At 40.8% G+C, this 24,750-nt stretch overlaps 1 protein-coding gene and 1 long non-coding RNA gene across 10 annotated transcripts in view; one reads left to right on the top strand and one right to left on the bottom strand.

The window, feature by feature from the left end:
- Positions 1-8,048: 8,048 nt before the first annotated feature.
- Positions 8,049-8,603, bottom strand: LOC118669638. The gene is made up of 2 exons (XR_004972076.1): positions 8,518-8,603; positions 8,049-8,284 (listed from the first exon to the last, which is right to left on the bottom strand). It is a non-coding gene; the product is annotated as an uncharacterized LOC118669638 (long non-coding RNA).
- A 162-nt stretch (positions 8,604-8,765) lies between these two features.
- Positions 8,766-24,750, top strand: part of KIF20B (kinesin family member 20B) — a 62,749-nt gene continuing 46,764 nt past the window's right edge. For 5 of the 9 annotated variants that reach the window (XM_036336654.1, XM_036336653.1, XM_036336652.1 and 2 more), the window contains exons 1-11: positions 8,766-8,891; positions 10,425-10,474; positions 10,841-11,016; positions 17,295-17,381; positions 17,477-17,593; positions 18,326-18,464; positions 19,023-19,207; positions 21,344-21,380; positions 21,825-22,052; positions 23,451-23,562; positions 24,644-24,715. In XM_036336654.1, coding sequence (XP_036192547.1) covers positions 10,870-11,016; positions 17,295-17,381; positions 17,477-17,593; positions 18,326-18,464; positions 19,023-19,207; positions 21,344-21,380; positions 21,825-22,052; positions 23,451-23,562; positions 24,644-24,715 — 1,124 coding nt within the window. In that variant the 5' untranslated portion in view covers positions 8,766-8,891; positions 10,425-10,474; positions 10,841-10,869. Of the gene's footprint in view, positions 8,892-10,083; positions 10,260-10,424; positions 10,475-10,840; positions 11,017-17,294; positions 17,382-17,476; positions 17,594-18,325; positions 18,465-19,022; positions 19,208-21,343; positions 21,381-21,824; positions 22,053-23,450; positions 23,563-24,643; positions 24,716-24,750 lie in introns of those variants that run through there. The other 4 variants (XM_036336649.1, XM_036336650.1, XM_036336648.1 and 1 more) reach the window with 4 other exon arrangements.

Raw genomic sequence — 24,750 nt, 5'->3', positions numbered from 1 at the left:
GGAAGGGAGAGGGAGAGAGAGATAGAAACATCAATGATGAGAGAGAATCATTGCTCAGCTGCCATCTGCACGCTCCCCACTGGGGATGGAGCCCGCATACAACCCAGGCTTGTGCCCTGACTGGGAATTGAACGGTGACCTCCTGGTTCATAAGGTCCGCACTCAACCACTGAGCCACGCCCGACGAGGCAGCACTCCTTTCTTATATATACAACCCCAAGATGTAAAATTAAGTATTACAAAAGACCATCACATAGTTCTACTAATGTAGGCTGCATCTATAATTCACAAATATGTCAACAAAATAATTTCTCTGCAACCACATTAATTTAAAAAATTCTTTTCTTGCTTTATCTTAAAAATTCATGTACATTTGTAGTTCTATTTCATAATATGCATGGGTTGGGTTTATTTTAGAACGAATCTCCTCTTTCAATTTTGTGAAAAGTTGGTGACCCTAAGATATTTATCCTGTGAATATAGAAACTCCTATCACTTGATGCCAGCGTGAGAGGCCAAGTATGGAACCCAGAGGACAGGATTTCCTAGAAGACAATCCCTCTGTGTCTAATAATAGGGAACTAGTTAAGTGAATTATAATGTGGCCAAATTACACACTATTAGACAGCCATGAAAATGGCTCATATAGAGCATTTTAAAAAAATGGTGAAAAGCTTATTTTATAATAATAAGTAAAAAAGAAAAAAGGGAATGCAAAGTTGACTCTGACTATAAAAGAAACAGGCAATAGTAACAATAGCAGACATTTTAAACATGTATTTGAACCACCCTCCCAAAAAGAAGAAAAAGATGCTAACATGTTAACAGTGGTCTTCTTTGGGTGGTGGATCATCAGGAAAGTTTTTTTATATATATATATTTTTTTATTGATTTCAGAGAGGAAGGGAGAGGGAGAGAGAGATGGAAACATCAATGATAAGAGGGAATCATGGATTGGCTGCCTCCTGCACGCCCCCTACTGGGGATCGAGCCTGCAACCTGGGCATGTGCCCTTGACCAGAATCAAACCTGGGACCCTTTGGTCCTCAGGCCGACACTCTATCCACTGAGCCAAACCAGCTAGGGCAGGAGAGTTTTTCTTTGTACTCTCAATTTTCTTGGACTTTTTTTCATAATGTATATGAATGTCTAAAATAGTTAGTAAGGAAAAAGTGAGCTGGGGTAAACACAGGTGGGTCCAAAGGTCTTGCTTAAGAAGACCTAAATTGGTATAATCCCTTATTTAGGCTGTTCAGAGGACTCAGGCCACCTCCTCCATCCCTGGTTTGTTTGTTTGTTTTTAATGTGTTTTTGTCAGCTGAGGAGGGGGATGTGCAGACCAGTTGTTGGAGAACAATAAAATCTTGCAATTGTCTTCTAGTCTAGCTTGCTTACAATGAGCTTGTGCTGCTGGCACAAAGGGCTTATTGAACCAATCCGAAAAGATTTCTCTTGTAATGGGTGCTTTCTTGTTTGTATAGTAATTGCACAGGTTAATTGCAAACACCTTTTAACCATCTTAGATATAGGCTTTTCCCAGTCACTGCCAATTTTATCTTGAGTGTGCCTGTGGCATTTGGACTACCAAGAACAGTCAAACTTTGCTTATCATCCTTGAAACCTGTTGGTACTCTCCCTCAGCCATTGTTAAACTCTTTCTAGGAATCTAGCAGCTGTACAGAGCTGTTTCATCAACATTGTAAATTTGTTTAGGGCAAGAAGAAGTTGGAAATACTATCTTAGCAAATTTATCAATGTAATTTTCAGCGTTGTCAACAGCCTTTTCACCACAGATTTTAAGATACTCGATCCCATGACACTTTTTAAATTTCTGCAGCTAGCCCCCAGAATATTCACACTTACCTTTAATGTTCAGTTCTTCATGGCATAGTCTAGCTTGTTCCATGACCAACAAACCTGTCAGTGGAATATCTTTACTTCATTGTTGTTGAACCCATTCAATCAACATGGTCAAGATCATTTTTGGTCCTATGCAATGTTTTTCTATTTTTCATTAGTTCTTGGTTATCACTGTCACTGTAAAATTTCAACAACTTGTCTTTATGTTTCTTTAAGTCATACATGGTAGTAGCTTCCACACCATATTCTTTGGTAAGATATCTCAGACATTCCACCACCTAACTTCTGCAATAACTCCACTTTGGGTTATAGATAAAGACAGATGCTTTCTTGTCTTATTCTCACTGCTACCCAGAGACATGTCTTTTACTCTTGTGGGTATTTTCACAGTGCAATTGTTAATCCCCAAGTCACAAAATGTCAGCAAGTAGCAAAAGGTGCATGACTTTTGCTCACGGATATGAGCACTGAGACGTGTTTGTCCACAGCAGGTTTTGCTGCCAAATAGTCCTGGTACCAAATTTATAAAGAACACTTTTGGTTTCAGAGGTTTTTTGTTTATTTATTCATTTATTTTTATCTTATTTTGGAATTGCGCAGTAGAGATTGTGGCTACTACTTGTGTTTTCTGCTTCAATTCAGTCTCCTAAAATTTACTTTACTAAACGAAGAAATTTAGGGGAGGGTATTGTCTGCCAAGATGATTTGAGTTGGACTATTTCTAGCAACAGAACCTGATACTCTTGGCTGTTTGACTGACACAGTCGGTAGCTGAGCCCCATGCTGGATAACATGAAGATGCCTTGGCAAGAGGCTGGAGATGCTAAATTTATAGTCATTGAATATAGATGTTTCTTTTTGTACCAAATTTTCTGTTTGGTACTAATCTGTCACGTATTGCCCCACAATGAGCAATCAGGAAAAAAAGAGAAAGAAAACAGTTTATTTCAAATATGTCACACACACTCCCACAAACTTCCCCAAAATATCCACTCATTTGAAAGGTTTTCTATTTGTTTTTATAGCTGTTCCACAAATTGCACATCACAACTGTGACTCAGAATTAAAATGTATTTCAGGAATTGTACTAAAATATTTCCTTCAACTTAGAAAGAATTCATTAGAATTTTGAACGGCTTTTAAGCTTCTGTGGTTTGGGCCCTATTTTTGGAGAGCCAGCTTTTCCTTTTCATCCTCATCATCCCCACATTTGTTTATACCTTAATCAAACATCTAACATGAACTATTGTAAAAGACTGAGGACTGTTGACTCAGTCCCAAGTCTCTTTGGGCTGAGGGATTTACAAAAATGAGTAAAGCACACTTCTTATAATTCCAAAAGGGCTTAAAATCTAACAAATAAATACAACATGTTTATAAAATCTAGTGAGGATTCTCTCCCTTAAGAGAGAAGAGATTATATTTGTTAGGTGGGGGCTAGGTCACTCGCATATTATTTTTCTTTTCTTTTTAAAATATATTTTGTTGATTTTTTTTTTTTACAGAGAGGAAGGGAGAGGGATAGAGAGTTAGAAACATCAATGAGAGAGAAACATCGATCAGCCGCCTCCTGCACACCTCCCATTGGGGATGTGCCCGCAACCAGGTACATGCCCTTCACTGGAATTGAACCTGCGACCCTTGAGTCCGCAGGCTGACGCTCTAGCCACTGAGCCAAATCGGTTAGGGCTTATATTATTTTTCTACATTGGACTCTCATGTTACATTGTAATAGTGACTAGCATTTGTTGGGTATCATCTGTACCTAAGAAGAACTGGCATTTCGGAAGCATCAGGTTCAGAAAGGTCCATTGACCTTACCCAATGCCCTAAACTTCTAAAGTGTCAGACTAGGAATCCACCCGTTCATTTGTCTACGTAGCCTTACTTATTCCCCCACCCCCGTTACTTCAACATATGTTTTCCTTTGCCTTGAGCAAACATTCTGTGCTCCCACCTCTCCCTTCATTATAGTCCATTCGCTTACTTTCTAAAAGAAAGGCATACCCTCACTTATCTGGAATCTTCTATGGTGCACTGTCCCAAGGAGTGAAATCTCCTGACTGACCGTCAAAGGGACAATTCAAATGATTGGTTTTGGGGAAGCCCCCTTGAATAATTAGTCAAAGCACATAAAAACCTGCCTAACACTTGTTTTTTCTTATACAGATTTCTATTAATGGTAAGGTGTTGCTTTAGAACCAGGGTATTTTGGCCAGTGTTGTGATATTCTGAATTAAATTAGAATGGGCAATGGGGGTGACCATGCCTCTACCTTCATTAGACAACTATCAAAAAATGCAATGCACTTAAAAAATACTTTTTATTAATTTCAGAGAGGAAAAGAGAGGAAGACATAGAAACATCAATGATTAGAGAGTTATTGATCGGCTGCCTCCTGCACACTTCACACTGGGGGTCGTGCCTGAAACCCGGGCCTGTCCCCTGACTGGAATTGAACCGTGATCTCCTGGTTCATAGGTTGATGCTCAACCACTAGCAACACCAGATGGGCAATTATTTGTATATTTTTTTTAACTTGCTTACCTCTCCCATCCTATCTAATAAAAGAGAAACATGGTAATTAGCCATACAACCGCTACCCTTCCCATTGGCTAATCAGGGCGATATGCAAATTAACTGCCAGGCAAGATGGCGGCCGGCAGCCAGGCAGCTGGAAGCTAACATGAGGCTTGTTTGCTTCAGTGAGGGAGGACTCCAACATTCCCCGCCTGCCGCTGCCGGCCTCTGAGCTGCAACTCTAAGCAACTATGTTACAAATATAGAAGCTAAACAAAACCCCAGAAACCTGCTTTAGTCGCTGGGCTTCAGCCAGCAGGATCACAACATTGTTTCAAATAAAGAAGGTAAACAAAGGCCAGAAACCTGCTTTCAGCAGCGGAGGCCTAAAAGCTGGAGCCTCAGAGCTAAAGCTGGCCCAGAATAAAAAAAAAAGAAAAAAAGGAGCGGTTGGGAGCTTCAGTCACCCGCCAGCCAGAAAACGGCCCTCAGCCCCTCACCCAGACTGGCCAGGCACCCCAGTGGGGACCCCCACCCTGAAGGGGGTGTGACCAGCTGTAAACAGCCATCATCCCCTCACCCAGGCTGGCCAGGCACCCCAGTGGGGACCCCCACCCTGATCCAGGACACCCTTCAGGGCAAACCAGCTGGCCGTGCACCAGGCCTCTATCCTATATAGTAAAAGGGTAACATGCCTCCCAGCACCGGGATCAGCAGAGCTGCGAGGCCTCCCGGCACCGGGATCAGCGTGACAGGGGGCAGTGCCCAAACCCCCTGATCGCCCTGCGGCTCTGTTTGTGACAGGGGAAGGCGCCCCAACCCCCTGATCGCCCTGCGGCTCTGTGTCTGACAGGCTGCGGTGCCCCAACCCCCTGATCGGCCCTGCTCTGTGTGTGACAGGGTGCGGCACCCCAACCCCCCGTCCCCCCACGGGCCCTGCTCTGTGTGTGACAGGGTAAAGCCATAACCTCCCCATCGGCCCTACTCTATGAGTGACAGCGGGGAGCTCCTCAACCCCCTGATGGGCCCTGCTCTGTGTGTGACAGGGGGGAGCTCCCCAACCCCCTGATCGACCCTGCTCTGTGCGTGACAGGGTATGGAGCCCCAATGCCCCTGATGGGCCCCGCTCTGTGAGTGACAGGGGGCAGCGCCCCAACCCCCTGATTGGCCCTGCTCTGCGCGTGACAGGGGGTGGCGCCGCAACCTCCCCATCAACCCTGCCTTGAGTGTGACAGGGGGCGGTGCCCCAACCCCCCAATCAGCCCTACCCTGAGTGTGAATGAGGGTGGCATCGCAACCTCCCAATCCGCCCTGCTCTGTGCATGACAGGGGCGGCGCCCCAACTCCCCAATCGGCCCTGCTCTGAGCCCGACCAGGGGCTGCACCTAGGGATTGGGCCTGCCCTCTGCCACCCGGGAGCAGGCCTAAGCCAGCAGGTCGTTATCTCCCGAGGGGTCCCAGACTGCAAGAGGGTACAGGCCGCGCTGAGGGACCCCGCCTTGCCCCCGAGTGCACAAATTTTTGTGCACCGGGCCTCTAGTTAGAATATAAGCTCCTTGAGGGTAGTGTCTGTTTTTTTCAATCTCCTTCACTGTTTCCCTAACTCCTACCCTCGTGTTTTATAGGTTTTCAATAAATATTTCAAATGATCAATAAATGCAGGATCTGGAGGGTTAGAGATCTGGGAATTAGTTAACAGCTAGTAAAAGCAATAAAGGCATTATATGAGGTATGAAAGGAAGTGTGGATTTAAGGGTAGATTTGCCTGAGGAGCAATGGAGAGTGATATTGAGCCCACTGAAGACTTGAGTTCCAGCCTAAATAGGAAAAGGGCATCTGTGGAGTGAGGGGGTGGGGGGTCCCTCTGGCAGGTGGGGTCCTTCAGCCTGACTTGTGGGGATTGGGCTGAAACTGGCTCTCAGACATCCCCCGAGGGGTCCCAGAGTGCGAGAGGGCACTCTGCAAAGTTGCTGTCATACAAGGTGTGGAATGCAAATGCAAGTGTGCAGTAAACCAGATTTGGGCCAAGTTTTCCTATTTCCTGCTTTCTTTCCTTATACAGCTACTTTCTTTTGTTCATTTTTACTCCTGGCCCTGCATCCTCTTCTTTACTCCAAACTGGTTCAACTCAAATATAATTATTTCGTGGGGGAAGAAGGCAAGCTGAGTGAGGAGACAATAGTAAGTTAGTGAGGGGAGAGAGAGGTAGATTATGGGAGATATAAATATCTATACAGGCAGTCCTTGGGTTATGTCAGACTTGACATATGTCGTTTCGTGGTTACGTCACCATCTCCTATTTATTTATAAAAAAAAGTTCCGCCGAAACCAGTTTGGCTCAGTGGATAGAGCGTCGGCCTGCAGACTGAAGGGTCCCAGGTTCGATTCCGGTCAAGGGCATGTACCTGGGTTGTGGGCACATCCCCAGTGGGAGATGTGCAGGAGGCGGCTGATCGATGTTTCTCTCTCATCGATGTTTCTAGCTCTCTATCTCTCTCCCTTCCTCTCTGTAAAAAATCAATAAAAATATATTTAAAAAAAAAAAAAGTTCCATCATTTCGATGTATGTACATATGTGCTTTATGTTTTTTTATTATTTATTTACCACAAGTAAAGGTCAGGAATTGTTATCTTTTTTTAACATTTTTTTTTACTGTTTCATTTCATTACTGTTGTGTATGTGCTCCATGTGAGTGCCGTAGGTGCTTATGTAGGTGGGTTCCGACTTACAGTGAAAATCGCGTTACATCACGCCATAGGAACGGATTTCCGACGTAACCCAAGGACCTATTGTATATATAAAAGGCTAATATGCTAAGTGTCCTTCCCACCATCTGATCAGTCGCTATGACACACACTGACCACCAGGGGGCAGATGCTCAATGCACGAGCTGCCGCGATGCAGTGATCTGGCAGCAGTGGTTCTCAGGTGACGCACCCCGAAACCTGAGAGGAGGGAGCCCAATTCCTTGCAGGGCCCCCGTGATTTCACCTTTGGCTGTGGGATATGTTGTTGCTGGCCCGAATCTGGTTTACTGCACACTTGCATTTGCATTCCACACCCTGTATGACAGCAACTTTGTAGAGTGCCCTCTTGCACTCCGGGACCCCCTTGGGGGATGTCGGAAAGCCAGTTTCAGCACAATCCCCGCAGGCCAGGCCGAAGGACCCCACCTGCCAGAGGGACCCCACTCACTCCACAGATGCTCTTTGAGTCATGGTGTCACTCCAGGTGCGGTTGGCTGGACCGGGGAGGGATGGGGAGAGGGGGAGGTTGGCTTCGTCCCATCTCGCCCACTTCCGCCCCACGGGCCATCTTCCAATTAATTTTCTTTCAATGTGCACTAACATGCACCAGGTCACTAGTAGAATGACAAGTAAAGGAAGACAGTAAGTTCATTAAGCTACCTGTTCTAAAAATGCCACTAACCAAGTAAAATAATTGAAAATAAGACCACATGTAGGAGAGTGAGTCTTAAAGTCAATCAGCTGATTTTAAATCCCAGCTCCACCCATAATACTCTTATACCTTTGAGCACATTACTTAACCATAGGACCTCAGTTTCCTCTGAACCTGTCAGTACCTACCTCAAAGGGTTGTTCTCAGCATTAGTAAGACAATGCGTTTTATAAGCCTAGCACCATGACTGGCACAAGGTAAATGAACGTTCAGTTAACGTTAGCAGTTGTTTTTCTTTAAAATGAAGTACAGCAAGCAGGGGGAGACGACCTAAGTAGTAAATCCTTGTCATATGGCTGTAGTAACACCACACTCGAAAGAAGAGGATCCTTTTAAAGGAAGCAGAGAAGGATGTCCTGGCACTTAATTCTGGGCTCTGCAACACCTTGCCTGTGCATGGAACTCAGACTGTCACCGTACAGCGCCTCACAGCGGTGGTTCTTTCTATTTTAAAAAGAAAGTAAAGAGAAAATGCTTTTAGACATCTTTTCTGGGACAATTTCATTTCGTTCATTAGGGCCGCTCTAGACGACAGGTAGGGTCCTGCACCGAGAGAAGTGACCCTCGGGGTGCGGGCGGCGCTCCTCATAAGCGTGGGGAGCTGCTGCACGGGGACCCCGCCATTCCTGGACCCGTCCTAGGGGAGTCGCGGGGCTGCTTGGTGGCAGCGGCCTCACCTCTGGCCCCGGCCAGGTCTTCAGTGTCTCCAGTGTCTCCAGGACCGTATCCCAGGCCGGCGTCCCCACGTCGCGCCCAGTCCCGCGGGAAGCTCCGCCCTCCGCTGGCCGGCCCCCCACCAGCTCCTCCGCCCATTGGCCGCCCGGCGTTCGGAGGCCCGCCCCCAGATTTGAAAGCGTCTTCCGGGGGCGGGTGGGAAGCCTACTCCGCGAGACTGCGGCGCATCCCGGCGTCATTAAGAGCCCCGCTCACTCCCAGCATTCAGTGCGGTGCCCTGGCCGCCATCGTTTGAATTTGAAAACACGTTTCGCCGTGGCGCTCCCAGGTCGAGGGGGCCAGGCTGCGCTTCCTCGCCGGTGAGGCGCTGGCCCAGGTGAGGGTGCGAAGAAGGAGGGGGGGGCGCCCCCGCACACGCCAGGCCCGAGGCGGAGGAACGGCTCTGGCGATCTGAGCACCCGCTTAGGAGGCTCGGTACGCCCCTGAGCGGACGCTCGGGACCTGGGTGCGCGATGGAGGGTTGTGCCTGAGTATCAGGGTTTAAATTTCGTACCCCCCCGCCTTGTTAGCTGAATGACGCAGGGGAACGTCTTTAATCTTTCTGGGCCTCCGTCTCCTTACTTGCTAAGTGGGTGTAATAATAGTACCCGCCCTTCAGGTTCTTGTGAAGGTAAAGTGACATAGGTGAAGTTGTTAGAAACAGGGCCGGTATACAGTAGGCACTAAGTGTTTGCAGGCATTAATATTTTCATTGTTGCCGCTGTTGTCGAGAAATGGGCCTCTATTGCCAAACCCTTTTTCCTGGATCAGCGAGGTGAGCACTTTGCGTGGCATGTGACGAGCCCTCTTTGGCGGGGGGCAGGGGGGCCCTGTCGCAGTCCTCTCGGCACTTGTTTTCAGACCGTTGGGGGTGCCTGGGGCTTGTCCTTTTGGGCTTTGCGGTGCCGAGCGGAAGGGGGTGTGTGCGGTGAGTTGCAGTGATTGCTGCCTGTCATCCGCCAGGTTAGAAAGTTTCGGTTTCCCCCATCCCATTCTACCTCCTGCCCCCGAGATTCCTGCCTGTCGTAATTCTCTAATGATATTCCTGGCCGAAGGACTAGTTAACGGAGTTCCTGGCCTGAAGTTATTTATCCTTGCTTAAGGTGATCACATTCAGGTTTGTTTTTGTTTATAAAACAAGGCAGCTCCCCGGTGGCGTGGTTGAGCGTCGACCTGTGAGCCGGGAGGTCGCAGTTGGATTCCGGGTCTGGGTAGAAATTTTGAGGCTGGCACTTCATTGGGTTTTTGCACTAACGTGCCTGGCCTGCTATATGGATCAGTGGGCAGGGACCATATTTGATTCATTGATATATCACCTCTGGGTGCCCAGGACTGTTTTCCTGAGCCGGAACCACAGTTTGGGAGTCCCTGACCTGGATATTTCATAATGTTGTCAAAAGAACAGCAGGGAGCTCTCTTTTTACTCTGGTTTTATGCACCCAGTAGATTCTTGGTAAATGCTTGAATGTTAATATTTTTTTCAGTTAAGGTTATCCCCGATTATATTAGTGACTTGATGTTTCATTTAGTTGTAATAGTTTACTGACGCATGGAATGATGCATTGACTGATGTGTCCGGTACTGTTTTGAATATCTCCACATCCTTTATTTCCATTTTCGTTTGCATCATTTGGAAGAATTCAGTTGAAACGAATTGTCCAGGTAACTAAGTTGAACGCCTAAATGCCAAAACGTTACAAAGTCTGTAAGTAACATTCTTTAGAAGACACTAAATAACTAAAATAACTCAAGGTTCTAATTTACACCACCCTTACTATTTGATTTCTGAGAGGGTTTCAGGCAGAAATAGAAATGTTTTATATTGTCTGACCTTTACTAATGAAATCTCCTTGGATGAATTTATCCATAGGTGGATCATATGAATAATAGTTGAAGGCTGTTGTATTTGATTCAGAATCTGTAAGTAATTTGGTCTTTTGTCTTTTCCCTGGGTCTTCATGTTATAGAGCAGTGGTGGGAAACCTTTTTTCTGCCAAAGGCTATTTGGATATTTACAACATCATTGGAGGGCCATCCAAAATTATCAGCTTAAAAATAAGCCTGCTATATTTGGTCAAACACTTAATTAACTCACTCCTAGTACCTTGGCAGAGCAGACCAGATGATTTCAGGGGCCTTTTATGGCCTGCAGGCTGGACGATCCCCACCCCTGTTATAGATGAAGCGTTTAATGTTTTCCTTCTCTGGAAATGTAGTTATATGGGGGAAGTATGGCTGGACTCAGACTTTTTAAACTCCATAGTCTTAAATGGTGCTTTATTACAGATGCCTAAAGAAGTTGTTATTCTTGCAGAATGGAATCTAATGTAAATAAGGATGGGGTGCCTAGACCATCTTATGTTTTTAGTGCTGACCCAATTGCAAGGCCTTCGGAAATAAATGTTGAAAGCATTAAGTTGGATCTCTCTCGTGAATTTTCCTTAGCTGCTTCAAGCACTGAGGTAAGTATAAGAAAAATATTATGTTTTCATAATTGAGTGGAAATATATGTGGTGCACACAAACTTGCAAACAGGTACGGCTAGAGCAGACGTTGTGGTTTAGGGCAACCTTTTAAAGAGGACCAAAGTTTTGCCATCTTAAGATGAGCCTTTTGGGATATTGATTTTAAGTTGGTTATTAAAAAACAATGACTCAGAAAGAATCTTGAACCTCCCCCTTTCTTGCCTAAGGTAATTTGGATGGAAAGGCCTGCTTCAGGAGGGGAATCCTAGCAAGTTTACCTTAAGGATTTTCACCTTAGCCTAATTTGAATTAAGTATGGTGGATAGGAAAGATCCAAGCTAGACCCCTTCCATGTTTCTGGGTTACTTGGCAGGTATTTGTTTGCTTGATTCCCCTTCAAAATCCCTGCCCCCTACCCTTTTCTTCTTTTTCTTTCTTTCTTTTCTTTTTTTTTTTTTTTTTTATATTTTATTGATTTTTTACAGAGAGGAAGGGAGAGAGATAGAGAGTTAGAAACATTCTTTTTCCATGATGGCATATAAGCTTGAATTGCCCAGTGCCTCTTTGGGGTTTTCATATTATTATGGACCTTTAAATGTATATACGTATAATAGGCTTTGGACAGTTTCACCTGTCAGTCTGCCTCTGTTAATTTGATTTTTAGCCCAGCTAGGTGGGAAGAAAATTATTTTTTTTAGCCCTCACATTTCTTATCTCAGTAATTTTTTCACAATGCCTTAAATATAGAACAGTTACTTTTCAAGTAATAGGTCCACTATGCCCCTAGGAATTGCAGGCCTTACTTTAAAAAAAATTACAGGTTTTTAAAAGTTAAAATAATTCAGTAGTGTTTAAAAAATAGAAGTCCTACTTACTACCACTGTAATGTTTGCTTTGTGTCTTTGTAGACTTTTTGAGTCAGTCCATTTATATTCTGTTTGTTACCTTTCCGACTGTTAATTTTGATGCTTTAGAGAGATGTACTAACCCGTTCTGGGTGGCATGGGTATAGACTATCAAGAATAATGGAAGGGAAAGGGGCACATAGGAACATAGATAAAAGAACAATGCTTATTTAATACTATCATGTGTCAGGGTCTTTCACTTTGACTCATCCTATATAATAAAAGGCTAATGTGCAAATTGACCGAAGGACAGAATGACTGGTTGCTATGATGCACACTGACCACCAAGGGGCAGACGCTCAATGCAGGAGCTGTCCCCTGGTGGTCAGTGAGCTCCCACAGGGGGGGCCCTGCTCAGCCAGAAGGATGTCTGACTGCCAGCTTAGGCCCAACATCCCCTGAGGGCTCCCGGACTTGGAGAGGGCGCAGGCCAGGCTGAGAGACCCCCCCCTCTCCCCAGTGCCTGAATTTAATGCACCGTGCCTCTAGTTTAATCATAAAGAAAGAAAGGAGAAAAGGTAAGAAGGGACACATGTTTCTTGGTTTATAATGAAATCATACATTATGTAGTCTTTTGTGTTGCCTTTTACTTAACACAAGGGTCAATAAATAATAGCCTTTTCTTGTGTGTGTATTGCCTGTATTTGTAGTACTCACAAGCTAAGGATGGTTTTTACACCTTTAAATGGTTGAAGAAAAATCACAAAAAGAATGTTTTCTTATGTGAAAATTATGTGAAATTTAAATATCACTATCTATAAATAAATAGCCATACTCATTTATTTATTTATTTTCTAGGTCTGTTTTGCACTATAGTAGCAGAGTCGAGTAGTTGTGGTGATCATAATAGGGCCTGTAGAGCCTAAAATGTTAACTGTCTGGCTCATTACTGACCCCTCACTTAGCATGGTGTGTTTGAGACTCATCATGCATCATGTATCAGTAACTTGTTAGTTTTTATTGCTAAGTAGTAGTCCATTGTGCAGATATGCCACATATCTTTCCATTTACAATTTGATGCACTTTGGATGGTTTCCAGTTGGGGCCCTTACAAATAATGCTGCTGTGAACATTCATGTGGAAGCCTTTCTGTGAACTTATGCTTTCTTTTCTTTTGGTTAAATACTTAGGAATATAAGTACATATTTAACTTCATAAGAAAGTGCTAAATTGTTTTCCAAAGTGGCTCTACCAGTAGCAGCAGTGCAGGTCTCAGCTTCTCCAACTTCTTTGCCATCTCTTGGTAATTTAAAAAAAAATACATTTTTATTGATTTCAGAGAGGGAGGGAGATATAAACATCAATAGTGAGAACCATTGATTGGCTGCCTCCTGCAAGGCCCCTACTGGGGATGGAGCCTGCAACCTGGGCATGTGCCCCAATCAGGAATCGAACTGTGAACTCCTGGTTCATAGATCGATGCTCAACCACTGAGCCACACCAGCAGGGCAACGCTTGGTAATTTTGTGAGTGTGTAATAGTACTTTTTATGGTTCTATTTTGCATTTCCCTAATGAGCACTTTTCAAGTAATTGTTGGTCATCTCTGTACCTTCTTTTGCAAAATGTTTCTTCAAGTCATTTCCACATTTAAAAATTAGGTTGTTTGTCTTATATCTGAGAGAATTTTATATATATACTAGAGGCCCGGTGCACAAAAATTTGTGCACGGGGGAGCGGGGAAGGGGCCCCTCAGCCCAGCCTGTGCCCTCTCGCAGTCTGGGACCCCTCAGGGGATGACCACCTGCTGGCTTAGGCCTGCTCCCCAGGGGATTGGGCCTGAGATGGCAATCAGACATCCCTCTGGCAGCCCGGCAGCCCTTGGGGGATGTCCACTTGCCAGCGGGGAGCAGGCCTAAACTGCAGTCGGACATCCTTAGCGCTGCTGAGGAGGCAGGAAAGGCTCCTACCACCACCATTGTACTGGCAGCTGTCAGCCTGGCTTGTGGCTGAGCAGAGCTCCTTCCATGTGAGAGTGACCTGACCACCAGAGGGCAGCTCCTGCATTGAGAGTCTGCCCCCTGGTGGTCAGTGTGTGTCATAGTGACCAGTCATTCCCAGTCTTTCTGCTGTTAGGGTCAGTTTGCATATTACCCTATTACTATATAGGATAGAGGCCTGGTGCATGGGTGGGGGCCGGCTTGTTTGCCCTGAAGGGTGTCCCGGATCAGGGTGGGGGTCCCACTGGCCAGCCTGGATGAGGGGATGATGGCTGTTTGCAGCTGCTCACACCCCCTTCAGGGTGGGCGTCCCCACTGGGGTGCCTGGCCAGCCTGGATGAGGGGATGATGGCTGTTTGCAGCTGTTCACACCCCTTTCAGGGTGGGGGTCCCCACTGGGGTGCCTGGCCAGTCTGGGTGAGGGGCTGAGGGCCGTTTTCAGGCTGGTGGGTGACTGAAGCTCCCAACCTCTCCTTTTTTTCTTTTTTTTTTATTCTGGAATTTACTTACCTTCTATGGCTGTCACTGGAGCTGAGAGCCGGCTTTAGCTCTGAGGCTTGGCTCCAGCTCTGAGACCTCGGCTGCTGAAAGCAGGTATCTGGGCTGTGTTTAGCTTCTATAATTGTAACACTGTTGCAACACCAGCTCTGAGGCCCGGCTGGCTGAAAGCAGATTTCTGGGGATTGTTTAGCTTCTATAATTGCAACAGTGTTTCTTAGACTGCAGCTCAGAGGCCGGCAGTGGCAGGCAGGGAACCTTGGCTTCCTCCATCACTGGAGCAAGCAAGCCTCCTGTTCGCTTCAGGTGCCTGGGTGCTGGCTGCCATCTTGGTTGGCAGTTAATTTGCATATCCTGCTGATTAGCCAATGGGAAGGGTAGCGAAGTTATGGTTAATTACCATGTTTCTCTATTATTAGATAGGATTGTGTATACATATCCTTTGTCAGATTAATGGTGTCTTCATTAGCAGAGGTTTATTTTCATCTAGTAATGGTTCTAAATTTTGTTTTAATTGTTATATTTTGTTATCTATCTAATTTTTTTTTATGATAGCACTTTTTATTTTATTTTTTTGTTAATCCTCACCTGAGGACACCTTTCCATTGATATTTAGAGAGTGGAAAAGAGGATGAAGAGACAGAGAGAGAGAAAGAGAAACATTGATGTGAGAGAGACACATAAATTAATTGCCCCCTGCATGTTCTCCAACCAGGGACGGTGATCAAGCCTGCAATCGGGGTATAGGCCCTTGACCGGAATTGAATCCAGGACCCTTCAGTTTTCAGGCCCACGCTCTATCCATTGAGCCAAACCAGCTAGGGCTTGAACTAGTTTTTGTGTATAGTTGATATAGAGGTTCAGGCTGGATTATTTATTTATTTTAACTTCCATTTATTTAATTATCTCAGCATTATTTTTTCCTGTTAATTGTTGTAAGTGCCTTTAATGACAATCAAATGACTATTTCTGGATTATTCTCTTCAATTGACCTATATGTCTATCCTTACAGCTATACTTCACTATCTATTTTTGTAGTTTTATAATAATTCTGTTTTTTTTAATCCTTACCCGAGGAGTGAGGATATTTTTTCCATTGATTTTTAGAGAGTGAAAGGGAGTGGATTGAGGGAGAGGGAGAGAAAGCGCGATAGGAGAGAGAGAGAGAGAGAGAGAGAGAGAGACAGAAACATCAACTGGTTATGTTGGGATTGAACCTGCAACTGAGGTATGTGCCCTTGACCAGGAATTGAATCCACAACCATATGGTCTATAAGCCAAGGCTCTAACCACTGAGAAAACCATCCAGGGCAAGTTTATTTTTATTTATATTTTTTATTGATTTTAGAGAGAAAGGGAGAGGGAGAGAGAGATAGAAACATCAATGATGAGAGAGAATCACTGATCTGCTGCCTCCCTCATGACCCCCACTGGTGATCGAGTCTGCAACCAGGGTATGTGCCTCTGACCAGAATTGAACCAGGGACTTTTTAGTCTGCAGGCTGAGGCTCTAAGTCTAACCATTGAGAAAAACCATCTAGAGCAGTGGTTCTCAACCTTCTGGCCCTTTAAATACAGTTCCTCATGTTGTGACCCAACCATAAAATTATTTTCGTTGCTACTTCATAACTGTAATGTTGCTACTGTTATGAATCGTAATGTAAATATCTGATATGCAGGATGGTCTTAGGCGACCCCTGTGAAAGGGTCGTTTGACCGCCAAAGGGGTTGCGACCCACAGGTTGAGAACTGCTGATCTAGGGCATTTTTGACATATGCATATATTCATAAGACCATCACTACAATCAAGTAGTGAATATCTCTATTACCCCTAAAAGTTTTCTTGCACTTCCTTAAAATTCCTTCCTCATACCACACATCTAAGTTGCTACTGATTAGTGTTCTGTCTACATCAGCGGTTCTCAACCTGTGGGTCGCGACCCCTTTGGGGGTTGAATGACCCGTTCACAGGGGTCGCCTAAGACCATCGGAAAACACATAAATAATTAATATTGTTTTTGTGATTAATCACTATGCTTTAATTATGTTCAGTGTGTAACAATGAAAATACATCCTGCATATCAGATATTTACATTACGATTCATAACAGTAGCAAAATTACAGTTATGATGTAGCAACAGAAATAATTTTATGGTTGGGGGGTCACCACAACATGAGGAACTGTATTAAAGGGTCGCAGCATTAGGAAGGTTGAGAACCACTGGTCTACATATTAGTTTCTGCTTTCTAGAATTTTATATAAATGGAATCAAAGTTATGTGCTCTTTTATTTTTTGGTTGGGTTCTGGTTTCATTCTCTTAGCATAATTATTTTGAGTTTCATGCATATTGTGTGTAAAAGAAAGTGTCCATAGTATGGATATTCCACAATTTGTTTATCCATTCACTTGCTGTTTACGTTGTTTGGCTGTTATGAACAAATCTCCTGTGTACTTTTGTATACAAACCTTTGTATGGACATAATAATTGCATTTTAAAAATGAGGTAGGCTCATTTCTTCCCTGAAGGAAACAGTAAAGAGGATGCTATATAGCAGAAATATTCTAAATTCATGATGGAATTGAGCATTTGGTTTGATAGGGGATTCTGGTTATTTGTGATTTATTCCAGAGTTCTGTGTTTTAGTGCTTTAGACTCTGTTACTAGTAAGAAAGGTTAGGATGTTATGGTAAAAATGGCTTATTGTAAACTTCAAGTGTAAATATAGAAGGTAGAGGAAGTTTTGCAATATTTTTTTTTAAGATTTGGTTTTTGTATATATAAAATGGTCAAAAATGAGAATCATTGTCCGCTTAGAGATTTTGTATAATCTCAGATTGATTGTTATATAACAGCCACTTTAAAGAAGGATAATCTCTGAAGAGTCACGTTTTGTATTTTTTAAATACAATTATTTTGTTCTTCATTTATAGGCAAACAGTTTGGAATCCAAAGATTATCTTCAGGTTTGTCTTCGAATAAGACCATTCACACAGTCAGAAAAAGAACATGAGTCTGAGGTTTGTGTTGCATTATATCTTCATTAAATGGGCAAAATATAATTGTTTTCATTATTGTTTTTATTGTGGGATTATTTTTTATTTGTTTGTTCTAGGGCTGTGTGTATATGCTGGACTCACAGACTGTTCTGCTGAAAGATCCTCAAAGTATCCTTGCTCGGTTAAGTGAGAAAAGCTCTGGGCAGGTGGCACAGAAATTCAGTTTTTCTAAGGTAAATACTCATATGAATCTGAAGATTTTTCTTTTCCTTTTTAAAAAATATTTTTATTGATTTCAGAGAGGGGGAGAGAGAGAGAAACATCAAGGATGAGAGAGAATCATGAATTGGCCGCCCGAGAATCAAACCCGGGACCCTTCAGTCTGCAGGCCAATGCTCTATCCACTGAGCCAAACCGGCTAGGGCTGAAGGCAAAGATACTTGTCTTAGGTTAAATTGCTACATATTTGTATATAATTAGCTATATTTATCTTCTGCTTATGGAACTTAGATCTTAGGCACTAGTATTTTTTTTCTCAAGGGTAGGACTCAAATTCCAGGTCTGTAAATTTATATGTGAATAAATCACAGTTTAGTTCTTATAATAAATTTTTCTTAAAAAATCCCCCCCCCCCCCCGCACCCCCAAATTCAGATGAAAACTTGTTCGGTTGGGTCAGAATTCTATCTTGAAAACTTTATCAGAGTAGGTAAACTATCAAGTTTACTTGTGAGAGTTAGGGATATGGCACCTATTTTAAGGATGAATCATAAAATGATTTAACATTTTTAAACATGAGAGATTCATTTACAAAACGAAATAAATTTAAACATTTATCTCTCTCTTTTTTGGGGGGTTCTATATCTCCTCTTCAGGATTTTCATGTACACGGAGGTAGGGTAGAACTCATTGTGAATATTAACTTGAATTTTCTGAAAAGATTTGTTTTTAAAAATGCTTATTTAGGTTTTTGGTCCAGAAACTACACAGAAGGAATTCTTCCAGGGTTGCATTATGGAGCCAGTAAAAGACTTTTTGAAAGGACAAAGTCGGCTGATTTTTACTTATGGGCTAACTAATTCAGGAAAAACATATACATTTCAAGGTAAATTGCTTTGTTGCTTTTTTGTTGTTGTTAGAAAAAAATGAAGTACTAATATCCATTCATATAATACTTGCATGTAATTATGTTTCCATTACCTAGTACCTTTGCTCCATTTTTAATAGTAATGAATAATTGAATGTGTACTGCTGATGGCTTTTAATTCACATTGAGTTAAGTCATTTATGAAACTACCCATATGATAGAGAATTAGATGGTAAAAATTCAGTAAAAACGATTGATGTGACATAGTGAATTGAGCATGGATAACCAGGGAACGACTTTGTTTCATTTTACTATTATACTTTGTGATTATAGGTGATTGCAAATCTATGGCATAATCTGAATGTGAAATTTCAGGTTTTGCATCAAAATAGTAATTGATAAAATGTCTATTATACAATGAACCAGAGTGATAAACTGAGTAATTCTTCACCTTCTCTCACATTTGTCTTAGCTGTTTACTTTTGTCTATGGTGGTATAAAAGGAGCATTGGTAGTCCAGGGACGTTCTTGCTTTCTTAACTCTGAGGGAGTATAAAACAAAAATTCTTTTCACAGGCACAGAAGAAAATACTGGCATTCTGCCTCGAGCTTTGAGTGTATTATTTGATAGTCTTCAGGGAAGACTATATACAAAAATGAACCTAAAACCACATAGATCCAGAGAATATTTACGGTTATCACCAGACCAAGAGAAAAAAGAAATTGCTAGTAAAAGTGCATTGCTTCGGCAAGTGAAAGAGGTATGGAAGTATTTTAGTATGTAAATATATCAAAACCATGACCTATTATAAGCTCTTTAGTTTGTTTCAGCCTATATTGGAATATTTATGGTGGTGGTAGTTGTCTTTTTGAGAAAACTACTAAAAGCTTGTTGGAAGACATCTCTTCTTTTTCTATTTTGTACATACAGCAGAAATATCTAAACAAAACAAATGTAAATAGTTCTGAAATTTTTCTTGGTTGTTGTAGAAACACATTGTACTTACTATGCAATGATTTAAAAAATGTTTTATTTGTAAAAGTAATACACACACACACACACACACACACAAAATCTAAAAGGAATATGAAAAAAAGTGTAAATTTCTTATAATTTCATTTTTGAAGAAAAAAACTACCATTAACAGATTGGAAAGTATCCTTTATGATCTTTTTCTTTCTATTACAAAAATCTATAAACAGCTTTCTATACAGGGATGGGCAAAAGTAGGTTTACCGTTGGGAGTATGCGAAACAGTTTATTCTTGTATTAATTATTTTATTATTTATTTGTATTACAATGTTAAACTTACTTTGCCCATACACACACACACACACACACACACACACACACACACACACACGTATAGTATATGTACATATGTGTGTGTGTGTATATATACAAAAAAGTCATATATATGGTTGCATATATCTTTACAGGTAGGATATAGTCTTGTGTAAACAAAAATGAGATTTTACTATACATAGTTAATATAACTTGCTCATATAATACATTTTAAGTCTCTTACTATCTTAATTCATGTGTCTCTTACCTATTAGGTTATGTTTTGATCTCTTTTATTTTTTGTCTATTTCACCTCAGCCTTCTGAATTTTATGTTTTCAGAAATTTATCTTATTACAATTATTAAAAATTACTGACAGCTTTTATAAATATTATCAAAATATGGTGGGGATTTTCTTTTTTAAGATATTTAGAAATCAGGGTGTCAAGGTAGTAAAAAGTTGTTGATTAGTGGAGTTCAGAGTTCATGATGATGGTCTGTGAATGTAAAATAGTATATTAACAGAAATCATGGAGATGGTTAGAAAATTTCATAGATAATAGAGAAAATTAGTAATTCATAGTGAAAAAAATTTTCCTAAGTTATTTCTATTTAAAACAAAATAGGTTTTTGCCTATAAAATTAAAAATGTTAAAGAATGAGTTATTTTCATATACTGATTATAAAGTGTGTTTCTAGAAAGCAATTTGGCAATACTGTTAAGAGTGAGAACTTAAATTTTTTTTTATTACTTCTACCAATTAAGACTTAGGTATATACCTAAGGAAATGATTAGCATAAAGAAGGAAAAAAATTAAGATGTCTTGTTACTTTTAGTGACAAAGCTTTGTAAGTAGTCTAAATGTTCAATAATAGAATAATTAAGTCATAAAACATTCAGTTATGCAGCCACCAAATGTTTACAAATAAATTTAATTATAGAGATAAAAAACTTACAATGTAATAAGTATGGAGAAAAGAACAGATGGGAATATATTGAAATATTAAGAATAATTGCCTCTGAGTGGCAGGGATTATATATGATGATGTCTTTTTTAATACTCATATATAGTTTTCCAGATTTCTTTTGTGAGAATGTATTATTTAACTAGGAAAAAAGTACCTGGCCATCATGGCTCAGTGGTTGAGTGTTGACCTTTGAACCAGAAGGTCACGGTTTAATTCCTTTTCAGGGCACATGGGTTGTGGGCTCAATCCTCAGTGTGGGGCGAGCAGGAGGCAGCTGATCAGTGATTCTCTCTCATCATTGATGTTTCTGTCTCTCTCCCTCTCCCTTCTTCTCTGAAGTCAATAAAAATATATTTTAAAAAACCGAAAAAACTAGGAAAAAAGTTAATAGGCGGTTGGAGTGTTGTCCTGATATGCCAAGGTTTCAGGTGTGATCTCTGGTTAAGGTACATTCAAGAAGCAACCAATGAATGCATAAATTTCTCTTTCTTTCAAATCAATAAAAAAATATTAATAGGCAGAGGTCATTGAGTAGATGAAAGGTGTTTGGTTGTTGACTTATTTGGATAGGTAATTAATATATTGGTTATTTAATCTTAGCTAAAAATGTTTTTTAACTTCTAAAAATATCTTTCTTTTTTAGGTTGTTATGCAAAATGACAGTTATGATACTCTTTATGGTAAGGTTTCTTTTGTCACCTTTAAAATGATTATATTGCAAAGCTTTTAATTTTTGAAAAGCTTGTTATTTAATTCTTCAGTGACATAATAATACTTGGAAAATGGTACATACCTATAGGAAATGTCATTTACTATAAAGTTTATTTGGATTTAATATCACAGATACCCATTTCACTGGTTGTGACTTTCATGTTGAATTTAAATGTCCTTTACATTTACTTTCAGTTTAGACATTGGTATATTTTCAAAAAGAAAAGGGGAAGCCAAACTTTGGTTAATACAAATATTAGTTACATCTGCTTTGATCCAAAACTTATTTAATATTGCTGGTCAAAAGATTTAAGGTACTTAGTTTTTGAAGTGTAGGATTCTTGATCTATTCTGTTGTCTCATTTTTCAGTCAATTGCTTAATTTTGTGATTATTCTTTTTTATTTTTTGTAGGAAGTTTAACAAACTCTTTGAATATTCCTGAGTTTGAAGAATCTATGAAAGATTGTGAACAAGCTAGCTTCAATATGGATAATAACATAAAATTTTCTCTGTGGGTTTCTTTCTTTGAGATTTATAATGAGTATATTTATGACTTGTTTGTTCCTGTGTCATCCAAGTTTCAGAAGAGAAAGATGCTACGCCTTTCCCAAGATGTAAAGGGCTATTCTTTTATAAAAGGTATACTAATGGGTACTTATTATTTTATTGTTCTGAAGTAGCTTTTTAGGGTTTGTTATTAGCTATATGATAGCAAACTGGAAATTGAAAAATTTATTACCAATTATTAACATCAAGATAATAAGGGAAGTTTATGCTCTGCAAATATGTTTTGGTATGCTAATTAAACCTGAATACAAAGGGGTTTATTTTAGTAAGTATTGTGTTTATTTGAGTATCATTGATTGAATTTTGAAAAATGGGAAAAGCTATTGATATTCACATTATTCCGTTGCTTTGTAATAGTGTCCAAACTTTGGGGATTCGGAAATGTTTTTGTTCTTCTACAGTGATATCTTTCCAACCTTTTAAACCACTACTCACAGTAGGAGATGCATACATATTAATAATATATGCATACAATATATTTACAACTCAGTAGTTTTATTATACTTAACCTTACTACAAGGAATGCACTTTGATGTTTTCTATATCCTACTTCCATTCTTATAAAATGCTATTTATGAATATAAATAAATTTGATTTTATGATTCATTAATGAATTCTAACACAGCTAGGTAGTCTTGTAGGTTTAATATGTACTGTGTTTTGTTTTTCTTTTTTCTTTTCCCTGGATGTCTAATTCTAAGGAACCTTACCCATTTTATTTATTTATTTTTTACTTTTTATTTTTTATATATATTTTTATTGATTTCAGAGAGGAAGGGAGAAGGGAGAGATAGAAATACATGATGAGAGAGAATCATTGATCGACTGCCTCCTGCATGCCCTGCACTAGGGATCGAGCTAGCAACTGGGGCATGTGCCCTGACTGGGAATCAAACTGTGACCTCCTGATTTCTAGGTCAACGCTCAACCACTGAGCCAGGCTGGCCTGGCTCTTACTCGATTTTAATTTTCCCTTTGGGTGACTTTGTAAAATAACATTTACTTTGCATGTCTGTATAACTTAAATACTGGAAAGTTATTTAAATGTCCTTTCTTTATATACCTCTTTTCTAATGGAATATGGAATAGCTGAGTTGACTCCACCTAGGGCATGTTATTAAAAGAAAGATTTCATTATATGTCGTTGGGAAAAGAGATTACAAATCCTCAATGAGATTACATTGTACAACAAATACTGGGTTTTTATTAATTGACTAGAGGCCCAGTGCACGAAATTCATGCATGGGTAGGGTCCCTAGGCCTGGCCGGTGATCAGGGCCGATTGGGGCCTTCCAGCTGCTGGCTGCTGGCTGCTGGCTGGGGCCTTCCTTCATTCCATGTCGTCCCCCTGGTGGTCAGCACATGTCATAGCGAGCAATCGGTCTCCCAGTCGAACTCCCAGGGGGACAATTTGCATATTAGGCTTTTAAATATATAGATATAGATATGTGTCCCATTTATTTTTTAAAGATCTACAATGGATTCAAGTCTCTGATTCCAAAGAAGCATATAGACTTTTAAAACTAGGAATAAAGCACCAGAGTGTTGCCTTCACAAAAATGAACAATGCTTCTAGTAGGAGGTAAGGAGTAAATCCTATGGTGTAAGCCTGAGGCACCCAGGTTATGCTAATGTAAATGCAACTAACTTAAGTTTAAAGTGGGCAGTAGGTTTTCTGATATGTTAAATTAGTTCATAGGCATAAAAACTGTAAAGAGTGCTAAACACATAAGATTATCAGGACTATTTCTTATTTTGACAAAGCATTTACTATATTTTTACTCTTTCTTTATATGATTAAGCTTAATATGTGAAGAGCTGCCTATAATAGAGGACTTTGTGTCTTTTCCAGTTAGCCCATGAACACAAACATACTGTTAAGAGAGAATCTCAAGGCATTAAAAATATGATATTTTGATGGGAGGAATTGGAGGGTGAGAGACAAAAGGAAATACTTTTAAGTAATGACATTTAAAACGATTCTTTTCTTAAGTGTAAAAGAGCCTTGACCCCTTAGATAAGCCCTTATTTTGGCCAAATATATGCTTTGCTTTAGGTATATACTTAAAGAAGATTAGCTGTACATAATACTGCTTTTTTTTTTATATATATTTTATTGATTTTTCACAGAGAAGAAGGGAAAGAGACAGAGAGCTAGAAACATCGATGAGAGAGAAACATCGATCAGCTGCCTCCTGCACATCCCCCACTGGGGACGTGCCCGCAACCAAGGCACATGCCCTTGACCGGAATCGAACCTGGGACCTTTCAGTCCGCAGGCCGACGCTCTACCCACTGAGCCAAACCGGTTTCGGCCATAATACTGCTTTAACTAATAATAAGATCTTTGTAAGCAAATTGAGACTTTATTATAAATGATTTACATTAGTAGAATTTGGAATGTTATGAGGAGCAGGTTCAAGGGATTTGGAGCTAAATGGAAGGTAAGGTATTTGGTTTTAGACACACGGGTATATAAGTGGCATATGAGTGGCAGCGGAACACTGAATTAAAATACCTGCAAGCTAGTTGGGAAATGCAATGCTAGAGGTATGGCTAGTATTAGGGTATAAGTAGATGTTGATTTAGATGCTTGTTTCTCCTATTCAGAATGCAGAAATTAAAATGGAATATAACCCTTGATCTTTGTGTATTTCTTTTAGTCACAGCATATTCACTATTAGAATATTGCAGATTGAAGATTCTGAAACGCCTCGTGTATTGCGAGTCAGTGAGTAAGTTGAGCATTTTTGAAATTGTAATTATATAT

Source organism: Myotis myotis, unplaced genomic scaffold (assembly GCF_014108235.1).
Source record: "Myotis myotis isolate mMyoMyo1 unplaced genomic scaffold, mMyoMyo1.p scaffold_m19_p_15, whole genome shotgun sequence".
Taxonomy (NCBI): domain Eukaryota; kingdom Metazoa; phylum Chordata; class Mammalia; order Chiroptera; family Vespertilionidae; genus Myotis; species Myotis myotis.
Note: the sequence above shows the minus strand (reverse complement) of the source record. Positions and strands in the feature narration are given on the sequence as shown.